The sequence below is a fragment of the Symsagittifera roscoffensis genome, chromosome 9 (genome assembly GCF_963678635.1).
Source record: "Symsagittifera roscoffensis chromosome 9, txSymRosc1.1, whole genome shotgun sequence".
Taxonomy (NCBI): domain Eukaryota; kingdom Metazoa; phylum Xenacoelomorpha; order Acoela; family Convolutidae; genus Symsagittifera; species Symsagittifera roscoffensis.
In genome coordinates, this window is record NC_087070.1 from 28082848 (window position 1) to 28108277 (window position 25430).

General features: G+C 35.5%; 1 protein-coding gene across 1 annotated transcript; it reads left to right on the forward strand.

Annotated features, from left to right (window-relative positions):
* Positions 1-1015: 1015 nt before the first annotated feature.
* Positions 1016-24047, forward strand: LOC134854146 (coiled-coil domain-containing protein 17-like; the record flags this gene model as incomplete). The annotated part of the gene is given in 8 exon segments (XM_063870269.1): positions 1016-1277; positions 3589-3661; positions 12450-12574; positions 17746-17852; positions 18331-18567; positions 19149-19353; positions 23053-23163; positions 23417-24047. Coding segments are annotated over 8 exon segments (1486 nt in total), but the record flags the coding sequence as incomplete, so codon positions are not given.
* Positions 24048-25430: the final 1383 nt, after the last annotated feature.

Below are 25430 nucleotides of genomic sequence, written 5' to 3' on the forward strand. Positions count from 1 at the left end.
CCCTCCAGACCCAGTTGAATTTGGTTTAAATTTGCCAAGCTCTGTATGTTAATTGCGCAATTCTGATTGGCTGAAACTGCATGGGGGTAGGGCAGGATGTTAACTTTGTCCAAGTGATGCGTTGTGCAATTTTTTCCTACCGGTAGGAAAATATTTTAATAGTCAATAATTTTGCCTAATAATCATTATGTGGTTTTTATGTGACAAATCTATAACGAATATCTGTGCAAAACTTCTCAATCATTTTTTTAAAAATCATTCTAATAAAAAAATTAATTACTACATCAAAATCAAATTTCATGAATTGTTACGATGTTTTTGTGCTCAAAGACCGCCACAATGTTTCTTGTGAAAAGCATTTTTTTTTCATGAAATCCATATATGGGGCATAACCGCGTTCTTATTTTTATGAGTCGCACAATTGTGTAACATTTCTGATTTATGCCTCACAAAAATGCACTGATGTTATAGATAGCTCAAATTCGCACAGCAAACTCTCGGTAGCAACAAATCTCGACTTATTTTTTGGGACGCACAAAAAGACGCGCACATTTTGTTGGTCGCGCTAAGTTGCTACTTAAGCAATTTGGCTCGCAACAGTCACAACTCAACGATTTTGTATCGCTATGGTCGAAAAAATCAATGGTGAAAGGTTCCTATTGTGCATGCTAAGCGCTCTGATCTACGCCCTCGTTTTAGCAGAATAAGTCACTTATTGCCTTAAGGCCTGAATTTTGCGGAGTAATCACTAATCTTTTTTCAATGTCAAGATTGTCAAAGACAGAAACAATTCTTCCTCAATTGTGACATTATTTTTTTCGGCTCTCAATCTCATTAAAACATATTTTCTAATTATAAATTTTTATTTCAATAAGTTAAAGCTGTTCATTTACAACGTAAGAATCAACTTTGTGGTTCGCAAAAAATATGTTGCCATCAAAACTGCGTAAAATAATTTGAGCAATCGGCTCCAAGAAAAAATAGGCTGAAAATTACTTGAGCGCCATTTTTGCAGGGTCTCTAGCGCAACTCGTGTGCCTGTGATTCCCTACCAGCCAAACAACCCCGCCTCCCAAGTGAATGCTCTCAAGTCAGCCTATCTGATGGCAGGGGGACATGACTCCAACCTAGTGCGACAGATGAACGAGACTATGGGGGATGCAGTGGCCAGACAGGCGGGCATGGGAATGGGAGTGGGGGCTACTGGGGAAAGATTTGGACCGCAGACTTACATGGGGGTGGTGGAGCCGACGATGCCCCCTGCAGATACACTTAAGGTCAAAACTCAACATATCATTGAAAATATTTTTTTTCTTCCAGTTCAGAGATTTTCGAACAGCTATCTGTTTAGCAAATCTATCTTTGTTGATTGCCATCAGGGGCGGATTAAGGAGGGAGGACGCCCTCTTCTTTAGAAATCTGTCCATAAAAACTAATAATGCGTCCCCGCTTTGGTCATTTAACATAAGTTTTTTAACTCAAACTCTTTGTTCCTGGAGAGAAATTTCGAGGTGTGGAAGTTTTAAGCTGTGAAATATTAAGGTTTGAAAACGCGTCTTTTTTGAGGCCTATGAAAAGGTGTGAAATTGGATTCAATTTATTACTCGAGGCTGGTACCTGCTAACAGGTGCCTGACAATTCGCCTCATTCACAGTATTTATGCCCCGATCAAAAATACCGTGCTCATTTCAAAATCTTCTCCACTGGACTTCACACTGCACTCTGCACTGGACCCTGGACTTCAGTTTCAACCTTCCAAATGTCAGAGCAACCTGCTTCCAAGGACTCTGAAGCGTCCCTCTTCAAGACGCTCAAGGCCATCTTTACCAGTGGACCAAAGAAGTCACCAACCTCATCCAGTGCATCAACTCCTCAGCTTGACAATCCTAGGGCATCATTTCCTGAGACGCGCATACCTAGTCGTTTAGCCACTATAAAAATTGAAACTCTTCCATCATTTAGTTCCATATCTCCGCTCTCTGATCAACTTCTACATCCTCCATCCTATATTGATATCGGCATCTCTAACCTCAGCTTACAGGACTGGGACATCATGTTCAAGCTACTGGACAACGCCAACAAATCCACTCATAATTTTAGCCATTTGATCTTAACAGGAAAAACACAAAAAGCGAACACTTGGCCCCAACAGCTGGAAAAGTACCAATTCCTAGCCTACTCCAAGATCCAAGAAAAACTTTACTGCCGCTTTTGCTTCAGCCTTGCCGACCTGCAAGAAATATTGAAAGCAGGGGCTCAGCAGAAATTCACCTTTTCAATTTACCGTTCAAGAAGTATGCACGCCTCTCAAATTACCTAGATCCAATTCAAAACACAGTTCATCACAAGAAAGCGCAGGAAAAAGCAGAGGCCTTCCTTGATTCTGCCAGACACCCAAACAGGAACAATGATGTGAAATTGGATCGAGCAGTTGCAAAAGAAATGGAGAAAAACAGGAACATTCTGGCCCAAATAGTCAGCACAATCATTTTCACTGCCCGTCTGGGGTTGCTTTTAAGTGGCCTCCGAGATGATGGGGGTACATATGGTTCCAACAAATTTGCTTCAAATTGAAGTCTCCAGTTCGAAGCAGCAAGTGGCGATCAAGTCGCTGGATCGACATTTGGAGACCTACAGAAGAAATACATCCTACATCAGCTATTAATTTCAGAATCTTCTCAACATTTTTGGGAATAATATCACTCTGGATCATTCTGGATGAGTTGAACGGCACGATGCTGTTCTTATTTTTTTCATCAGCTCAAGCCTTCCATTGAAGCTACATAGAAGACATCAGCAATTGGCCTGGGAAGCGCTATGATTCCGTCTGCTCGGCTTATCTGGCTAGCATGATGCGATCAGAGTTCCTGATTGTACTGATGACAATGGAACACCTGCTAGGAGTGACTAAAGCTACCAGCATTGCTATTCAGGGGCCTTCGCTAGAACTGCCTCAGTCGATGAATCACATTGAGACTTGCGTCAACTCTTTCAACTGGCGCAATGATGAAGGTGGTGGCAGCTACAAAAAAGTTCACTCTGACACTGCAAAAGTTGGTGATGTTCACATAGAGGCTCGAAGATGCAGACCTCCCAAAGCATCATTGGCTTTTGATCACTTCAGATAGACTGTTTACGTATCCTTTTCTGACTTTGTGCATATATCCACAATGCCAATAATTTTGCTTTGATCCAAATTGGTACTACAATCAAACTTGACGCTGTTTTTCAACCTCAAAGATGTGGAAATCAAAGTCGGGAATGTCATTGACAGATTCGCTGCAAAAAAATCGAAAACTCAATTTTGTTTCATTTCATTTGTTCAATCATTGTATATAGTTTAATGTTTTTATCAAAATTATCTCAATCGCCCCACTCAAGAAAAGTCTAGATCCGCCTTTGATTGCCTTAATATAAAATGAGTGCGTTTTTTTCCGTGGCTATACAATGAAAAAGTCTTCTCAGCATTACCTCCATATCTTTGCTCAAACCATTTTTTGATTTTTTTTCTGCGCAAATAGTTTCGAATTATAATCGGATCTACTCCAGATGAATAATATTTTGTTTTTAACAGTTTCGTTGCTTCAGCTGCTGGAGTTTGAGAAGGAGAATAGACTGATAATGCACGAGTTAGAGCTGTTGAGACACAAGCGCACAACAGGTGAAATAAAATATTTTAACCGTTGCCCTCACGTACAAAACGTTTTTACATGGCTGAGTTTTTGCAAACAAATGACAACTCGAGCCGGAACTTCAATCAGCATCTTTTTACCAAATGCCGTATCCGGTATCAAGTCCGGTCAACCCCGAAAATTGACAGTAAAGCAGAAATCGAAATTGATTCTCTTTTTTTTACCCAACCATCCCCCTCCTTCCCGCCCAGTCTAATGAGCTCATTTCTTTTTACGATTAGTGTTTTCTTTTTCTTTTTCTTGGCAAGATTGACTACAGATTGATTTTTTGGTCAATACTATTTTTCTTTTGGAAATGCTCTAAAATTCACGTTTACACCACTCATAGTCATTCGCCTCCTTACCCCCACCACGTATATCCCTCCTCTTCATCACCCACCTCATTTACCAACCCTCGCCTGCATGCTTTGCTCTCCTTAACCCCACCCCCACCCCCTGTAACACTTTCCTGTTACCACCACCACCCCCATGCTACCACCCGTTCAAATATGTATATTGGTGGCTGTGGATTTTGGGGAACAGTGGGAGTTTGCGAAAAGAACTGAGGTCGAAGGAATTACAAAACGTAATTCATCGTAAAATGATATTCAATTTCTGAGTGAGACAACAAACTAGCATTCAAAAAGATGTTAAAAACTGAATATAATCGATCAAATGTGATTAAAATGGATTATGTTTCATGCAAAAAAAGCTACAGAGTAAAATAACAGAGTATAATCAATTTTTGAGTTGAAAATAGTAATATTAGAACTCATATTCATCAACTAAAGGCGGTTAACTTTGAATTAAAGAGAAACCCACTGTAGGAATCCAATAGCATTTGCTTATTTTCTTTGAAACTCGGTAGTTTTCTTCTACATCCCAACCCTCATAATTTACTGAATTTCCTCCATTATGGAAAAAAATCATTGATTGTGGTGGGAACTTTCTGTGCCTCATGCTCAGCAACTGGTAATTTTTGCACGTTATTTGAACAATCTAATAACAATCAGGCATAAGCAACCCGCTCAGTTTGAACATAGTTAGCAAACTTGCTCAGCACAAAGTAAATCATTTTGCTTTCTTTGTTTTGCCAGGAAAGGAAGGTATTTGAGATGAAATCAGAGGTACCAGGGGCGAGTTCAGCGACTCAAGTTTCAATCAAATTAGGTCGCCGAATTGGACTTTCTGTCACCGAAATTTCATACTCGCGTAACAGGCTTGAGTCACACAAAGTCGCAACATGGGCCGCGCAAATTCACAGCATAGCTAAAAATGGGTCGCGCAAAGTCGCAATATAGGTCGCGTAAAACTGCAACATGGGTCGCGCAATGATAAAAATTCGCGCAATGGGTCCCGCAATGATCAGTTGAAGTAATTGCAATAATAGGAATCGCATTCTTGTAAGTAATATATGTTGGAGCAACTCAGTCTCATGTATTGAGAGACAGGAAATAGAGTATCCGGTCGACACCCTGTGAATTACGATGGGAATAGATTTACCAATGTATCATGATAGGTTATAGGTTTCAGATGGTGAGATGATAAGTTCAAAAAAATTGGCGCCCGATTTTGCCGATCAGCAATGTTGAGGATTCCAAACGAGATTGATGATTTGGTTCAGCTGCTAAAATTTTTCTAGTTAACAGCGAACAACCAACAATTTTCAGACTAACTTTTGCATTATCGGATATGATGTAAAACTTGGGTCTTGCTCAAATTAGTTTTGTTTGAAACTTGGTGGTTGGTAATAAAAAAATTTTAAAGCAAAAAAATCAGTGGCAAGCCTCCCATAGACTGAAAAAAATATCTCTGTTCCTAAAGAGTCTGCTCTATCAGTGCATATCCAATGCTTCCGGAAACTCTTCAAGACAATATATATGACCAGCAAGAGTTTCTTTTTTCGTTTGATACTTGTGCTTTTATGTGAATATAATCCATTGGCGTTTTAAATCATTGTATTTTTAAAATGAACTTTACAATTTGAGAATAGAACACATAGTAGACTGTTCACATAATTTTAGTCAGGTTCTGATTTTGCTTAAAATTCTAATTTTTTGAAAGCACAAACAACGTTGTTTTTTGAAAATTGAAGCTTTATGCTCAGTTGAGCAATATGCATATCCAAATAGAGACTCCGATCTGTCTCAAATTCAAACTCAATATTGTTTCCTTTCCACCTACAGAAATAAAGGAAAATATTTCTTGTGTTTAAGGAGAAATATTTGTTTCCAAAACTGGGACTTAAACCAAAATCTCAAAAAAAAAGTTTGCAAAATTCCCGTACCGAGAATGGCTTCTTTGAGTTAATCTCATTTTTCATTGTCAAAAATATATTTGCGAGATCATTTGTTTTTGACCTGCTCCTCGGAAATGGTTCTACTAGTTCTACGCATGATTTTTTTTTCAACACTCTAATTATTTTCGAACTGTTTTTGTTCCAACATCTTTTGCAAACGATTTTTTTCGTCCACTTACAACTTCTCCAATCTCTGCAGCTACAATTTCATATAACCCTGCTACAGTTTTTTTGCAGCTTGACTACATTTTATTGAAAACATTTGATTTCTTCGGAAACTTCTGATTGATGGTCCAAATTTTGTATACGATATCTTGGTTTGCAAAACTGTTTTCCTTTTTTGATAAATCGCTGGCTTAGATCAAGTTCTGCGTAGAACAAAACGCGAAAGAACCCCTAGAATGCAGTCTTTTAAGTTTTACTTTTTCAGATTTTGAACGAGTCCCCAGTTATTCTGTCTTTTGCCTTGACATACTTGTTGTTGCTTTTAATTTTAAATGGATTTTGAATTGCTTGCAAAACGTTAAAATAATTATCTGATATTTTTTGCTTTAGTGCACACACAACGTCTGCAGTAGATTCTTTTGTATCTCGATTATCTAATACGATCTTGTCTGACTGGCTCAGTTTATTTCCAAAAGAACCCAAAACTACATCAACAAGATACTTGTTGTTACTTGTTTGGAACCTTGCATTAACAGCGGGGTAAATTGAATCAAAAAATTTGGATGCAGCCTCCCTTTTTCTGAATTTTATGGTACCGTTTTTTTTGGGAATTCGGTTTGAAATTGATGTACTGAGAAATGAAATAAAACAAACAGTTCCACACCAAGTCAATCTTTTTATGAAAAGTGGAGCGATGTTAGATATCAGTTGTAACCCTTTAACTGAACTTGAACGAGTCTTTTTTCTGTGCAGAAGAGCTTTTCTTTGTAATAGTTCTGATTTTTTCCCGGTTTTTTACTACTTCTCTTTTCCGATATCCTGAAAATGTACTCACAAGAGGTTAATCAAATGCTCAGTAACTGTATGAAACTTTTGGGCAACTGAGAATGAGCTGTTTTTGAAGTTATAGGGAAATTTTTCGGAATGTTGGCGGTATATAGACGTATTGTGCACTCCTTGTCCGAAAACGTTGTGTCTGTTTGCATCTTGATACCACTCTTTCAATTGAGATCCTAAAACTAAATGTTGACCTGGTTTATAGATTTGTAAAACACCTCATGGTAATTCTAACAAAATTATGTGTGTGTTTGTTTTAAAACTCTACATCTCTTTCTTTTTTGCTTTGATGAAACAAATTGTGTTAGGTGTATAAAATAACCAGACCACTGTGTCTTCCAGCAGGTGTTAGATGTAAAATATAATCAGACCCCTGTAACTTCCAGTAGTGGCATAGTGTAAAATTTGTTTAAAACTTGAAATTTGTTTAAACGAACCATCAAGTAAAAGTAGATTCTTAAATCCTTTATTGGAAAAATTTTCCAATAGGTCAAAGTCTAATCCTTCAAAAATATTTAAGATTTTTTCTTTGCATTTGACTATAAAGAGGCTTTTAAGATTGATAAAAGTATAACTTTTTTCTCAAAAGAAGATGTGATTTTCCAGATACACCTTGACAAACTAGAGAAAAAACTGAATTTTTGGTAGCTATTTTTTTATTTATAGCTTTCGAGAAGGTAAATCATAACCAACAGTACTGTCGTTTCTCTATTTTGTGGATAACAATATTCGAGCGATTGCACATAATATCACCAAAACTGAAACACAAAAGTGGCACCAAAAAATTAAAAGTGATCTATTGCATGTACGTCTAAGCAATTGTCATGATTTTTGTTCACAATTTTCTTCATAAAAAACAAAAATTTTTCTAATTATACAAGTTTAACACATTGATCAACCATCTTAGCTCTAGAAAGAAAAGTGTAAAAACGATTCAATGAAAAGTAGATTGAAAGAAAAAAATTGAAATTTAACTCGCCAAGTCAATCATATTGATTCCCACAGGTCCTCAAATTGAAAAAAATAATGTACAAAAGTTTGCGCATGACCAATTAATACAATTACATTTTTCTTGAAGAAAAGAACAAGTTTAAAAACCAAGCACTTTCAGTCATCATGGGAGCGTAGAAGTAGCTTTAAAAATCCAAACTTTTATCGCAATATCATTAAATGTTGGGAAAGCACAAATGCAGTTCCAAAAGATCGACCAAAAAACAATGAAAGGTACCCGTTTTGTGACGAAAAGTTCCTTGGGTAAAAAACGAGGCTAAATTGTTTTCTGATTCCAACGCTTATCCTATGGATTCAATGAAACAAAAGAAAATGAATCGCAAGTCAATCATATTGAGCCCCACAGATCCTCAAAAATGAAGAAAAAAAAATGCACAAAAAATATGACCATTAACTAGTAACAGAAACAAATTTTTCTTGAAAAGTTGTTTTTACAAAACCTAAGCTTTTTCACAAACCCCTGGCATGTATAAGTAGAATTAACAACCCAAAAATTTATCGATATATCATGGAAATGTGTGAGAGCCCAAGTAAAATTCCAAAACGTCAATCAGAAAACAGTGAAAAGTACCTGTTTTGTGAAAAGTACCTGCAAAATGTATTTTATTTCCAACGGTTAAAAAAGAAAAATTTTCTTATTTCCAACGATTTAGTTCCTAGGAAAAAAGAAACTATAAGAAAAAATGCGAATGATCTGTTAACCTACTTACACATATTTTTCTTGAAAAATAAGATTAAACTTAGAAACCAAGTGTTTTCAGGCATCACTGACACGTATAGGAAGCTTTATCAACCCAAAAAAGCATCGCCGTATCTTTAAAAGTTAGTGAGAGCTCAATTAAACTTTAAGAATTTTGACTGAAAACAACGAAAAGTATCCGATTCGTGACGAATAATTCTTTGGTACAAAACTAACCCAGCGCAAGTTGCGTTCTGTTTATTACGCTTAACGCGTAGATTCAATAAAATAAATAATATTTTGCTCGCCTTGACAATCATATCGACTTCTAGTGGTCCTCAAACAAACGTGCAAAAAATGTGCGCATTAATTATTAACAATCTTTTTCAGGAGTTATTGGCGCGTATAAGTAGCATTAACAATAAAAAGGTGTGAGAGCTCAAGTAGAATTCCTTAACCACGATCAAAAACTGTAAAAAGTACCCGTTTTCTGGTGACAAATTCATTTGGTCGAAACCAACCTACCGCAAATTGTATCCTGTTTTCAACAATAAGCATGTGGATTCAATGCAATGATCTTGAATGCCACAGATCCTAGGAAAAAAGAAACTATTAAAAATATGCAAAAAATCTATTAACACACATACAAAAAGTTTTTCTCGAAAATTAGGATCAATTTTTGAAACCAAGCGTTTTCAGGCATCATTGACACGTATAGTAAGCATTATCAACCCAAAAAAAGCATCGTTTGATCATTAAAAAATGTGAGAACTCAAGTATAATTCCAGAATCTTGACTAAAAATAGTGAAAACTACCCGAAATGTGACGAATAGTTCATTGGGACAAAAACAACCCAGCGCAAATTCTGTTCTGTTTCCTATGCTTGAAGCGTAGACTCAATAAAATAACTAAAATCTTGCTCGACTAGACAATCGGAATAACTCCCACTGGTCCTCAAAAGAATGTACAAAAAATGTGCGCTTAATCTAATAAAAAAAAACATTTTATTTTAAAATCAAAATTTCGAAACCAAGCGTTTTCAGGACTCATTAGTAAGTAAAAGTGGCAATAAGAAAGCAAAAAAATCATCGCTTTATTGTAAAAAAATATGAGTGCTCAAGTTAAGTTCTATCACCTTGACCAAAAAACAGTTAAAAGTACCCATGTTGAGATGACAAATTCTATAAATCAACAATAAACCAGCGAAAAATGTATACTGTTTCCAACGCTCAACTTTGAACAGTGCAATCACCTCAAATCTCAAAGGCGCTCAAAGATATGCGAAAAATATGCGAAACAAAAAATATGCGAAAATATAACACACAGAAACACATTTTCCTCGAAACAAAATCATTTTATTCTTAAAGATTGTGAGAGCTCAAGTAAACAAGCCATAATATTGACAAAAAACAGCCAAAAGTACCCGGTTTGTGACGATAAGTGCATTGGGACAAAAACAGCACAACGGACAAAAACAGCCCAACGTGTGTTCCTCTTCTACGCTTAAAGCGTGGATTAAATGAGATGAATCAGTTTTAGATTGCGAAGACAATCACATTGACTGCCACAAGTCCTTAAAACGAAAATAAGCTAATGACCCATCAACGAACAGAAACACAAACATCTTGAAACAGAGATCCTATTTCAGAATCAAGCACTTTCAGTCCACAATGACACGCACATGTAGCATTATCAACCCCAAAATGCATCGCTTTATCATTAAAAAAATGTGACAGCTCAAGTAAATTTCCCATACTTCGCACAAAAAACATTTATACAGTTCATTTATTTACAGGACTTAGGTTTTTTTATTGGTTGTTACAGCTGCTCGGACAACCAGAATCAAGAATATAAAGGAGCAGTTTTTGATAATTGCTTTGAAGCATAAGTGTACCATATTGGCCAAGATTTCTCGTACAGTTGTGAAGCGCCAAAAGTTCTTTTTTAGCCTCTTCTCAATCCTCGAGTCAAGGTAGTTAACCTCGAGCCAAGGTAGAATTGCGGGTTGTAACCTCAAGGATAATATCTCCTTTTTTAAAACTCACTAGCCAGTCTCTTGTTCCCTTAAATTATGCCATTGCCTCCTTAACAACAGTAGCGCCTTGTTCTTGCCTCGTCGGGTGCACAGAAACATCGTTTCCCCCGAGCCAGACCACGACCACTTCCGCGCTATCAATAGCCGGCCGAAGAAACTTGTGCTAAGTTTTGCGTATCTTTGCTCCAGAGATACCAAAAACTTTCGTGGGTGGGCTGAAATGGCCCCCACTTTAGCTATCAGCAAGACGTGGCTATCCTAAATGACAAAGGTCTTTGGTGGTACTACCTCCCATTTGGGGTTCACAATATGCACACCTCAGTTTTCTTTCTCCTGAAAGGGTTCACACATATCCATCATAACCTGGTAAAACCAAAAACCTCGTTTTTCTTTCTGTGTGTTTAACGTGTATTTTGTTATATATCATCTATATATTTTCTTATCATAGCACTAGTAGGTCCAGGCTGGTCCTTGCCAGTTTTCTAATGAAAGAGAGCTAAATTGAAAAATCTTGGATCACAAATTTACTGCATTCTAATTTTACAGCATGCTGATTATAATCATAGTATATATTTTCAATGCTTGCTTAGAACATCTTCCAAGCAGAAGCCGACTGTTGCCACGATAATCTCTGTTTAAGTTTAGCAACTTTGCTAAACAACTCTCAAAAAATAAGAATGCTGTAAATATTGTGATCCAAGTGATGATTATTTTTTAAAAAAAACGTGCCAACATCTTCCTATTACAACTTTTAAATCTTGAAACAGATCTCGAGTGATTATCTGGATCTGTAGCACACGCAAAATCGGCATTCACGAAGAAATAGAACAATTAAGAAACATCAAAACATCTGATAATTAAATTGAGACAACAATGAGCTCTCAGAAATTTAAAGTGGTTGAAAATTTTGTTAAAAAACCAGGGACGAGTCAAGACCTTTTAAGTTGGTGCCTCTGTAGTATATGGAAATCGAGCTTTTTTGCCCTAAGAAGGGTTGTGAAGTTTGTCACTTCTTTGATTAAAAATTAACATCTCAACAACCACACCGGTTTATTGAACGAATACATGTCAAAAAATAGGTTCTTTTATTGGTCTAGCGGTGACGATAAACAGTGTTACAAAAAATTCAGCATTAAAAACAAAATTTCAATAGATTCAAAAGTCTGTTTTCTTTCAAAAAACAAACGATTTTTTTTTTTTCGAAAATAGACTTGAACTTTTCAACTGCTGATGAATATAATCATGGGATATGTTTTGAGTGCTTGCTTAGAACATCTTCCAAACAAAAGCCGACTGCTGCCAATTTTTTTGATGAAACCTTTGATTTCTTTGATTTCTGGAACGGTCCCTAGTAGGTGTCCAAGGCTGGTTTTCCAATTTTTCTTTGTCATAAAAAGATAGCGTTGGTTTTTTCTTACGTCGTTACGCTAGGATGAAACATGAAGGAATAAGAGAGTCTTATCTTAATTAAGAAGTATTTTAAAACTTTGAATTCCTGCTAGGTTTCCAGGAATGCCCTGGACCCTTTAAGTTCCTGGCAGGAAAACTAAGGCTTTCTCCTGGCTAGGTAACCCGGGTAACACTCAATTAAGGTGAACCGAGTGAAATTGTTTTTTTTGTTATTAATCAACGAAAAGATGAAAAATTAGGAAGCGTGAGATGAGATTAAATGTGAAACTTTATCTGATTACAGTTTTCAACAATTGACAATAAACTCTTGGGATTAAATAAATACTTTGTTTTTGCTTCAGAGGTGGACATAGTGGAGAAGGCACAGAGGGATCATTATCTGAAGATGATGAACACTCAGCACGAGATAGAGGCACTGAGGGCGGAGGCATACCTCAGACAGATTAGAGACTACCTCAATCCACCAGTACGTAACACAAGATTGTATTCAACAAATGAAACAAAACAAGATTAGCCGGTTATTACGGTCCGACCACACCTTATAGATAGAAGCGTTTTGGTCTTCATTAACTCTTTTCCACCAGGGAAAGCACCAACATACCAGCTGTACAGCTGGTCACGGAGCACCGCTGTTTGTGCGCTGCTGAAGAACTACATGCAACTTTTTGGGTTAGTTTTCTGGGCTGAGTAATGTTACCTCGCCTTCAAGCAACGTGCACGGATTATGGTGGGCCTCGAAATTTCGACCTTTCGATTGAGAGGCGGATTCGTAACCACTTCACCACCGCTCCCCTAAACTTTGGCACTTTTTAGGCGCTCTGTGAGGAGAGAATCAAAAAGAACTAATTAATGACTAACAAATTAAGTCATGGAATTAATTGACTATACAGCTGTTCTTCAAAAGCGCGAATGAAGCTACAAGAACTAGTGTTATTGTGGTAAAAATAGGCGATTAGTCACTCAATTAACAGATTTTAAACAAAAAGTTACTGGCTTGCTTTAATTGCATGAACTTGGACCAAAAATTTCAATTTTATAACCAATTGTTCACAAAATTGGTGTAGATTTTCTTCAGTTTCAATGGTTGATTCATTCAGAACCTTAAGGGCTTTGATTTTTCATACATTTTTCTGATTACTCCATTCAACTATACTTATTACTTGACTCATTTTGATGTTTCCTTGTGATACCTGATTTTGCTTGAAAAAAAAGTGTGTGAAAACAACGGACTGTTTTTTTTTCAATTATAGTAAAGGAAACAGAAACCAATGGGCAAGTCGTGAAACAGAATTTTTTGGTTTCATTCTGATCAGGGAAATTGCTATTGTTAAAAATTTTATTGTTTTGACCACTCTCGAAGAATGGAAACACGCAATGGATTTAGATCCCTTTTTCTTAAGCACTTGAACACCTCAGGATAAACTTGTTGGCACTAGTTTAGCAAATCATATTCAAAGCAAATTGGCCATGATTCATCTTAATTAAACGAAATGTCGCTGCCATTTTTTTTTCAATTTTTAGTCTAAGTTTGACAAAAAAATATTGTGGCTAAGCTTTCATCAACTATAATTGTTCCGACTTCGATACGAAAGTGACGGAATATTTGTGCTCGGGGTGGGTTTTTTTCTTCAGACAAATTTCGACTTTTTAACTAGCCATTTTTGACAGAATTTTTTTACATCATTCGAAAGGCATTGTTGTCCTGAGCTAATTTGAAAAGATATTTTACCTGTGGTCATTTTTCGTAAAGTTACGGGGGTTTAAAAATTGCCATTTTGGCCAATTTGGGACAATTAACGCGCGATATAATTCGCGCTATTAACGCGTTAGCAGAGAGTTAATCCGCATTAGAAATCGTCCCAAATTTGTCAAAAGAAGCTTATGTGCCACAATTGGTTTGTTACAAGGAGCGAAATCTATCCTTTTGTACTTTGTATGGCGTGTGGGGGGATGATTTTCATAAAAAAACTTAGAAAAAAAGTTTTTTGATTTTGTTTTATTTCATTGAATTTTTTAATGTTATTACTGCTCCATAAAACTTAAAAGGCAGTCGGAACATTCAGGGTTTCGCCCTGATACGAGCAGTCTTGTTTTAGCTTACTTTTGACCTGTATAAAGGTATAGTACAGCTTTTTGTAACTTCTGTCACATAACTCAATCGCAATTTTATATTAAAAAAAATAATCAAGAAATATAGACAAAAAATGCAAAAACAATTTGATCTTGTTTTGTTTTCTAAAACAGTTTTTGTTCCGACTTTCGATACGAAAGTAACGGAATATTTGTGCTCGGGTTGGGTTTTTTTCTTCAGACAAATTTCGTCTTTTTAACTAGCCATTTTTGACGGAATTTTTTTAATATCACAGAAGAAATAGCTGGTAAATAGACTATTTTAGAGAACTTAAAACTGGGATGTTTCAAATCTGCGATCTATTTTTTTTGTTTGACCGATACTTCAATATTTTGTTTGTGCTTCATTGTCCAACTTTCCAACAAAATGGTGGCTACACTGACTTTTTAATTAGCAGACGTCTTACTTGCATTGGTGCTTCGTTAATGAAACAGAGCTCAAGACCAAAAACAGAGCAATATTTTTCAAAAAATTAAATTTTGCACATTTAATGTTAAAATTATGTTCATTAATCGGTTTTTTATCGTTGGTCTTTCATTCAAAAAAAGTAAGCATCTATCCATGTTTATTTCATGATTTATTGTTCCGAATTTCGATACGAAAGTAACGGAATATTTGTGCTCGGGGTGGGTTTTTTTTCTTCAGACAAATTTCGACTTTTTAACTAGCCCTTTTTGACAAAAATATTTTCTATCATTCTGAAGTTATTGTTGTCCTGAGCTCAAATTTGAAAAAAATAATTACCTTTGATCATTTTTCATAAAGTTACGGGGCTTTAAAGATTGCCATTTTTTTGGGACAATTAACGCACGATACATTTTGCGCTATTAACGCGTAAGCGGAGAGTTAATCTGTCTTAAAATCGTTCCAAGTTGCTTATTTTCCATAATTGATTTGTTACAAGGAGCGAAATCTATCCTTTTGTACTTAATATTGCGTGTGGGGGGATGATTTTCATAAAATTTTCAAATTTTAGAAAAAAAAATTTCATTTTAGTTTTTTTTTACATTTAATTTTTTTATGTTTTTACTGCTTCATAAAACCTTAAAAGGCAGTCGGAACATTCGAGCAGACTTGTTTTATGGTTTCTTCAAGTTAAGTCTTAAGTTAACCTAGTTTGAGAGAAGCATGTTTAAAAGCTCGTTTCAAATGGGCAGTAAATAGGCATGCTCAGCACAAAAAGCATCGAAAACTCAAAAAACCGGATAAAATTTTTGAAAAACATTTAATTCATGTGAATGAGATTTATCATCAAAATAGATGCATCTTGCAAAATTACTTAGGTATCATTATAATGAGAGACTGTTCATAAAATTCTGTAAAAAATAAAAAGACAGTCAAATTAGAAGGAAATCATAGAATTTTCTTTGAACTCAAAACGTTTCTGAAACACCTACTTTGGAAATGCAAACTATAACAAAAAAGTTATTGTTCCGACGTTCGTAACGAAAGTAACGGAATATTTGTGTGCTCAGGTGGGTTTTTTTTTTCTTCAGACAAACTTCGACTTTTTAACTAGCCATTTTTGACGGTTTTTTTTTACATCATTCAAAGGTATTGATGTCATGAGCTTAAATTTAACTAGATATTTCACCTGTGATCAATTTTTGTAAAATTATGGGATTTAAATATTACCATTTTGGCCAAACTGGGACAATTAACGCGCGATATATTTCGCGCTTTTAACGCGAAGCGGAGATTTAATCCGTCTTAGAAATCGTTTCCAAATTGGTTGAAGGAAGCTTATTTGCCATAATTGATGTTTCACTAGGAGCAAAATTCATCACTTTGTACTCTATATGGCGTGTGGGTGGTATGCTTTTTGCAAAAATATGAAACTAAAAAAAACTATTTCATTTTTTTTACATTTAATTTTTCATGTTATTGCTGCTCCATAGACATTAAAAGGCAGTCGGAACATTCAAGGCCTAGCCCTGATACAAGCAGTTTTGTCTAGTTTTTCTTTTGTCTTCCCCTTATTTCTCTTATTTCTCAAAACAAATTTTTAAGCTTTTATTTTTTGCAGACCTTATTTACCCTTCTTTATATATACTCAGTCTCTGAGAAAAACAAAAAATTTTCGTGAGATTCGGATGTAAAAAAATTGTTGTGAAACCAATCTTGGTCCAATTTGCTATTCTTTTTAGACTTCATCAACTTCAGTTAAACTGCGAAAACTTGAAAACCATAGTTCAGCTGAAAAACTTAGCTCAGATACCTGAAAAACATAGCTCTCACATATAGTTTCCAATTTTTTTCCAGCATTAATAAGATTTAGACGCCTTAAGGTGGCAATCTACCGCCATGATGACACGCCAGAGCAAATATTTACTGCTTTTGATTAACCCTTATGTACAAAAAAATTTCGCTGTTATGAAACGAAAAAGATATTGTTTTTCAAAAAATTTATTGGAAAATATCGATCTCTAAATACTGTAATTAGTTTTCTAAGCAAAAAACAAACACGCTATCAATTTAGTTGAAGAAAGTACAGATTGTGATAGCTATAATTTTCTTTGAAATTAGGGAGCATCTTGTTTTTTACATTTGTCTGTAGTAATTAAATCAACAAACAAATTCTTATCAAACAATACGAGAAAAAAAATCAAACATACGCGTACACTGTAAGCTATACATATTTTTTCAAATAAGAATCTAATGTATTCAAAACCTTGTCAATCCCTTGTCAAAAACCGTGAGTGATCTTATGCAGCTCAACTGTGTCAATTGAGTTGTTTAAATGAAAAATTGGATGCTTTTTGTTCAAAACTGTAACATCGATTTTCATTAATTCAGTAAAGTTTATTTGTTTTCCTATTTATAACTTGCATTTGTTTTTCTGAAAATTGTAATATATATTCGTTCATTTTTTGACAAAAAAATCCTGGAATTTCGAAAAAAAAGCATAGACTTTTTTATCAGCTCTATCGGCTAGTTCATGTATCAAAACACCGTACTATATAAGCGGTTCAATGAAATTTTTGTATTGTCAAAATACATTTTGTAGCTGTATATTTTTTAATAATAACCTTTCCAATTTACTGCTTTCACTTTTGATATGCTTTTTTTCAATCTAATTTTTCGTCTAAAATTACTATGAACCTCATTTCGAGATGAAAAGCTTTCCGGACTTGGTGTCAACATTGTTACCAAATCTTTGTCTTTTTTTTCCAAAAAACAAAGATTTTGCTTCCACACTGGTTTACCGTCAAATGTTAAGATGCCATGCAGCTGGAAATATTGTTCAAAGTAAGGTCATTTTTGTCCTAGGTCATCTGTTCAGCCGCACATGATGGTACCAATAGCAAATACTGTGACAAACGGTCAAATTTGCATTCAAAACAGTGCGCGTTTTTGGTTATAGAGCGCGCCCATTCAAAACAGGATTTTAAAACACCAATATTTTTCAAGCCATACGCTTTTGGCGTATATGCTAAGTGAAAAGAAGTAAAAATAATAAATCAGTCATTTTTTGCAATTTTTTTTTTGTGTGTTTTGGAATTCAGGCGCCACCTCCTGTGCCTATCAAGGAGTCGCCTCACCTGATGATGCCAAACAACCCCCACTACAACAACCAATACGACAGTCTTCACAGTCAACCATACGACCCCACGTGAGTGTGGATAGCAATTCACTATGAAGCAATTTCAAAGAAGAAAGTATTGGCAAAATATTGTCATGATAGTGTTTCAGCAAACTAATTTCGCAAATCTTATTTGGTCGACCTTAACTTGTTAAAACTCTTTAAAAAATTTGGCTCTTCCCCAACGCAATTGCTTCCTTAAAGATTTGCAAAAAGTAAAAAAAAAATGAATATGAAAAAAATATATATATAAAAATACAATTTTCTTTTTTTTTGCCATTAGTTTTGCAAAGATAATTTTATTCAATGAAAACTTTAATTAATTGTATGAAAACTTTGAATTTACCCATTTGCCTGCTTAAACCACGCAAAGAAAATTATGCCAAGTTGAGAAAAAATAAAAAAAATAGAATAAGCTTAAAAATTAAAATATTGGGTGTTTTCTGTCGTAAACTGCACAGTAACCGGATATTGCAATGCTTGCTGTGAATTCTGTTTAATTTTCCAGTGCTGGCTTTGTCATATTTTACGACTTCCTGCTGAACATAGAGCCAGTGTACGATAGAACACAACTGATAGTGTCCCTCTACAATGGACCCCACGAAGTCTGCACTGCCAGAGTGTTGCCGGAGAGAGACTGTTTCCCCCAGAGTGCAACCCCTCAGCCTAATAATCCCCTGGAGTTGCCAACCGCTGGAGGGGCACTCAAGTTCTGCCTGTTGTCTATCAGTCAGCCTGTACAGAAGTCAGTGACCACTTTTCATTGCTTCAACTAAATGATCGTTTTCTACTCACTTGTTCTTGTTTGTCAACATAATGATTACATACAGGGGCGGATCTAGAATTTTCACATGAGTGGAAGGGTGGGTGGGTTTGGCGGATTTTTAAAAAGGGGGCAGCTATTTTTTTGTAAGTTGGCTAAATTGATTTACCGAGCTCTCACAAAGCACCAAAAAGACTATGTTTTGGCAATTTTTGGAATAACAAGCCAAAAAAGGCATTTTTAGCACTTTTTTGAAAAATGTTAACAAAAAAATTGCGTTTTTTCGGCGCGCGCTTCCATCTCAAAATTAGGAAATATTGGCGGCGAAGGCGCCTTTAGAAAAATTTTAAGGTCCGTCAGCTAAAAATTGATATCTCAAATTAGTTCAAAGGGGCGATAGTTTAGTTTATCTCTAAGCCATTCTGCCCTTCTCGAAACAGCGAATCAACTTAATATCGTAAAAAATACAGAAGAAGAAGACAATAACTGCTTCTGCTAGTAAGCTTCAGTGAATGTCTTAAGCCTAAGACATATATCCTTGAACAACTAGTTGTTTTTCTTAGATGTCGCCCTGGGCCTGACTTGACGTTGGTGGTTGAAGTGCAGGCTCAGAGTAGCTACGTGCCCCGACAGAAGACCATTGGGTGGGGTAAGGTGTTGCTGTTTGACAACCAACTGAGGGTGCTAAGTGGCAGGTGGAGAACCCCCATCCGCCTCATCCCCATCCGCGCAGACATGATTGTCAAGGATCTCAACACCATCCCGCAGGTTTTGACAAAAAAACAACCCTATTTATCATATGGAGAATTTTCATATGATTTGAAGCATCAATTTTTCTTAGATTAGATTTAAAAAGGAAATATCTATTACGAGTAAATAAAAGATTTAAATTGATGTTTACGTACCTTCTTACAATAAAATTAAGCTAAAATAAATTTGAAGAAAGACAAGAAATCAGTCAGATAAACAAAAAGCAACAAAAAGCTGCTCGTATTAACCTGATGTGCAATTTTCGATCAATTTATTTGATTTTTTTTTTGCTGGACTTATCCTCCACATAAGTAGTACAATGTGATTTCGAGCTTGGTAAGTTTTATTAAGACCGAAAAAAATGCCTGACCTCAAATTGACATAACTTAAATGTTGCTTGTGCGTTGAAATAAAAAATTATTTTGCGCCTAAACTCAACTAATTTTAGGATAAGAAATCCCATTGAATATTTTGTTTTATTATATCAGCAACAATATTTTTCAAATGGATAGCAAAAACTTCTACTTCTATCAAAAACCACTAATCAAACAATCAAAGTTTGTCAGAATAAAAAAACTAACCCACGCATAAACATTTTTTCAATTTTTTTTCAATTTTGAAAAAACATTAGAGAAAAAATCAATTCGGATTAATGAAAACTTTAATATTTTAGAGCGTGTTTCAATTTAAATTGTTGCTTCTTTGAAATTCTTTATTGGTACAGCTCTCATGAAAAAAACCCTAAAGTATGTTGCTGTAGAAATTGCTTGCTTCAACTGAACTCAGATAATTGATGATGTGAGTGGTTGAGTTTGATCTAGGCTGGTATTAATGAATTGTCTATTTTTCTAAAGTGGCACGTTAGTTACCGGCCTGAGAAAATTAAGTTGGAAATATATTTATTGGGTTTTCAAATCTGAAGAGCAGTCGTTTATGAGATTATTTCATTTTTTAATGCCCAGATAGTTTTTTCTCAGGTGCTATTCTTAAGCGAACCGATTCCGTTGAGTACAACAGCTGGATAGTTTAATGGACTCATAAAAAATGCTTTCCTTAAAAATGTAGCGGTTTTGAGACGGTTTGAAAACGTTGAGAGCAGATGCCATTTTGAAACCATACTCCCTACTAGCTGCTTATAATTTACGCTTTGACCAAATAAAACTTCAAGATTTTTGAAGAAGTATTTTTCTTCAATTCTTTTTGTTTTCTATACAGATGAAATGTCTCATTTTATAGATATTGCACAAAAAATCTGCTATTTTACATTCAGTTTTAGTATATAATCGTAATAAAGGATTTATCGTCTTAAATTTTTTACAGAACCGATTGAATCGCATCTTCCTAGATTTGTTCTTTGCGAAACTCCTAAGAAAATCCTTGATCTTTTATGAGTTGTCAAAATAAAATTTGTTGAAAGACGAGTTTTGAGCCATTTATAATTCATTTTAACAGTTCATCAAACATATCAAATTAATTTTTATTAAACAAATTTTCAAATTTATAACAAGATTGGGAGAAAAAAAATACTTAATTTAGCAAGAATGACTAAGTCCAAGTCTGGAGGATAGAAAAAAGAGGTAGCAAAAATTGGTTTTGGAAATGATTCAATGAAATGTGCTAGACATTACGAGGCCAAACTGTGCATTTTGTGAATGGTAAACAGATTCCGAAACAGGCCAAAATTAGATTTGTCTGGGAATCCGCAACGTTGTTACTTTTCTTTGATGTTCTTTGCTGTTTTGGATTCCACGGACAGATAACTAAAACACTGTAATGCTCAAAAATGCTCCAAAAACAGGCAACTTCGCGGAATCAGCAACAAAATTTGCGGATTCCGGAACAGTTTGTGGAATCTATAAACAAATGATAATATATGCGTTCAGTAGATTGAAGCTGTCGAGGAATCCGCAACTGTAAGTGTAATCAGAAAATGGTAAGTGAAATCCGCAAACTGTTAACGGATTCCGCAAATTGAAAGCAGAATCAGCATAAGTTTGTGGAATCCACTAATTTTTGCGGAATCCGCTTACATTTGCGGAATCCAGAACAACCAGCTCTGTTCGCTCGTTGCGGAATCTGCCACGTAATTTTTGTAAGTGAAATCCACTTAAATTTGTGAACATGTTTAAAGACTTGTCTCGAATGCAGGAACATACAGACACAAAATTGTTTGGCATCGCAATGGAGTGTATTTAGGTTTTTTTCTAGTTCAGTTAGTTTTATCCAGTTTTTTTGACGATTTCAACCAAAAATGTATTCATATACTGTTTTGTTTAAAAATTTTTTAGCTTTTGGTTGATTTTAAATTCAGTGGCTGTTGAAAATTCATTCCAAAGCTGCCCCTCCCCTCTAAATTGGTAAAAACGGTTTTTTTTCTTTGTTTTTAGAAATATTTTTGACAAACCCATTTAGTGTTATGCACTAAACATTTTATTTATAAGTTTGAGAAATTATTTCGTTCTTAACTAGTTATTTGTAGACAGCAATCAATCAAATGGTTAACCAGACGCGGATCTAGGAGTTTTTCGAGGGGGGGGGGGGCGGATTTTCAAAAAAAAACGTTGAAAATTTTGTCGACCTTTTTTTATAGGTTAACCAAAATGATATTCTGAGCTCTCGAAAAAACACTATAAAGACCCTAATTTGACATAATTAGCTGCGCCGCAAGCAAATTTGTAAAAAAACAGTCCAAAAAAAGCCCCCCTAAATCCGCTACAGTGGTTAACAGTGACTTGTTAGGACAAAATATTCCGACCACGTCACTTAAGTGAGGAGAACTAGCTATAGACTAGCTAGTATTTTTTCCGCCCAATTCAAGAAAAGAAGGTTTACCATTCCGAAATAAAATCATTGGGTCTTTTGGTACAAAATCTGGGAGAAATTTCCATTTTTCAGGCGTTACGCTATAATGTTTAAAATTGACCCAAAAATGTCTATTGTGATTGACTAATTAGTATATCTAGAACTATTCCATGCCTCTTACTGAAAAAAATAAAATCAGGAAATTTCAAAAAATGCAACTTTCTATCTCAAATTTAGATCGATAGAGTTCAGGGGATATTTAGGGGGGTGAAGGCGTCTCAAAAAACAGGCCAAAAAAGCCCCCCTTAGAGATTCGACCCCCTGCCGACCCAAAGGTTCCCCCCTGTGTACTACTTTGGGATTTCCATTTTTGGTTAACGGAAGCAAAAATTGTTCTAAAGGTATCTTCGGCTCAACATACACAAATTTTTAGGAGGGGGGGGGGGCGCGCCGAAAAAAAAACGTAATTTTTTGGTCAACATTTTCCAAAAAGTGCCTTAAAATGTCTTTTTTGGCCTATTTTTTCAAAATTTTGTCTTCTTTAATGCTCGGAAAATCACTTTGGTTGATCTAAAAAAAAGGTAGACCAAATTTTTGAATTTTTTTTGAAAAACCGCCCCCCCCCCCCCTCGAGAAAATCCTAGATCCGCCCCTGGTACAAAGTGTTACGAACACAGTATCCCAATATGTTAAAGTTTTATATGCGTAGGGTGTCCTTTATGTTGTGAGCAACCAAATTGGAAACATTTCTTCCAGTTAAAACCTGGTCGGCGGCTCTTGTTCATTTTTTCTTAAATTATTAAAATATGAATTTTATACTTACGACTTAAGTGGCAGTAGCAATAATACCAGTCTCGATCTCATGCGAGCTTGCCCAAGAGTGGCATATGTTCTGCATAGAATTAATTGTTTAAGTGTGGTATGATGGAGCTGTACTACCGGATTGCAAACTACAGAGACGCAGATGTACAGGCGTCAGTCAAGATCAGTCCCCTAAACTGCACCGAGTACAAGTACTCCCCACAGGTAACCACAACTCCTTTCATGATAGTTTAAACTGGCGAATCTCTCGCTGGCTCTAAAAATATTGAACTAACCAAAATTTTGTTGAATTAATGGAAAGTTTTTTAAAATTCCTACAACATTTTTTAAGGAGCAAGTAAATTTTAATAGCTAGTTTTTAATCAACTAGTCGGCTAGTTTTTCTAACTACAAGGTTTTTTTTACTAGCCGAATGCTAACTCAAGTTTACACTTTGCGTCTATATGTTGCATTTCAGTCATTCGGCCAACCCGTCTACTACCAGCCAAACCCTAATCCGACTCAAAGAGCTGCTGATCCAGTTGCCGAAGAAGCCCAGCCAGTAGTATCGGGGGATAGAGAAGTAGTACTACCAGAGTACGACCCCAAAGACAAAACTGTTCCCCCACCGCCCTCTTCTAACACCAACCCTCCTAGCTCAGTAACTCGGCCGGCAGGAGCTGTCACCCGACCGGGGGGATCTGTCACGAGACCAGGAGGGGGGTCTGTGACTCGACCAGATAGACCCAGTCCCAAAAAAGACCCCACACGTCCTCCATCTACCACTAGCCCCCCTCCGTCACAGACGGCTTCGGCGTCAAATGCGAGCCCCAAGAAGACCTGAGACTTGCTTCTTTATTAAAAAACCAACCTGAGTTATACTGATGACTATCTTACTAGCTAGACAGGTGAATAAACTGTCTTGCAAAGATTTGAGAAAAAAAAAAATAATTTCGGTATAATAACTGAAGCTACTACTTCGAACTGCTGACCTATCAAAAATCCTCGAGGATTTTTTGAAGTTTAATCAGAGCGCAATTACCCACCAATTCCAGACTGCAAGTTTGGCTCGAAATCAACCATCAGAAAAGACTTCAAGAACCAGTACTGATAAACAAAAAGACCACTCATATAACATGACAGGAACATCTGGCTTCTATGCAACTAACAGCACAAAAATGAACACAAAATATTCGGTTTTACAGTTAAAAAAATCATAATAAAACAATTATTGCTGAACTTGAGATACGCCAAAAAGAAATTCAATGAGTCTGAGAAATTAAAGAGTAAAATTTTTTTTTTGTAAATTGAGAAATGAGAAATAAAGAGTAAAAAGATTATATTTAAAAATTTTTCTACTGATTTACTTAAAATTGATAGCTCTCGGTGATTACCGTTCGACTTTTCACAAAATTATCTACAAAACATTAAGTTTTTTTTCGATAGAGAGGTCTTTTTTGTCGATAGATATTTTAGAAGTCAAAATGATATACAAGATTGCTCGTACCAGGTCGAAGCCCTGAATGTCCCGACTGCCCTTTAACTGGCCTCGAATAGTTTTTGGTTATTGAAATATTGACATACTTTTTTTTGGGCGGACAATTTCAAAAATTGGGCTGAAAATTAGAGTTGTGAATGGATTCAATGAAGTGTGAAATTGACCAATTATCGTGCTATGAACGGTATTATCGAGTGGTAAGTTAAGGGATACCAATTATCGAGCGGTAATTTAATTCGACTAAAAAAACGCTCCGAAATGAATTGACGGGTTCTACTATGATGGAGCGGTCCCTCGAAAAAGCAAATTTGTGTATAAATTTTTTTTAATTTGTTTATATTATAATAATATTTTTATATTATAATAATGTGTATAAATGTTTAGTTTCTAAAACCTCGCGACTTGAAAAAAAAATATAATTGGGTTATCTTTTTTTTGTCATCAGAACTCGAATGTAGCATTTTTTTCTATTTTTCTACCTTAAAATAGTCGGGTAAGGGGGAGAAGTTGTACAAAATCACGAAACATAAAATTTGTTGGAAAATATACTGCGGTATCTTCCTGCAAATAACTTAGGTGCCTTATTCTCCCGTTCTGGGTAACTTAAGAGCTCTAGGTGCCTTATTCTTAAGGGACTTTTTTTCTTTCAAGATACCACGCAATCATAGTAATAATAATTCATGCAACATGTTTGCCTTTAATATTACGCTAAATACATGGCTGAAAACGTTAAATTATTTAAAAGTTTTCATCAAAAATCAATAAATTATTTGAAAGTCATTAAGAGACAATCGGCACATACAACGTACCAGTTTCTAACAAACATCCTTGCTGTTCCGACTTTCGAAGAAGTGTTAGAATTTTTGTGCGCAGGCTGGTCTTTTTCTCCACAAAAATTTTGTAACTATCCATTTTAATTGATTTTTGTTTTCCGAAAGGTATTGTTGGTCGAAAGGAATTCATCGGTGATCTTTTTTCGTAAAATTTTGAGGTT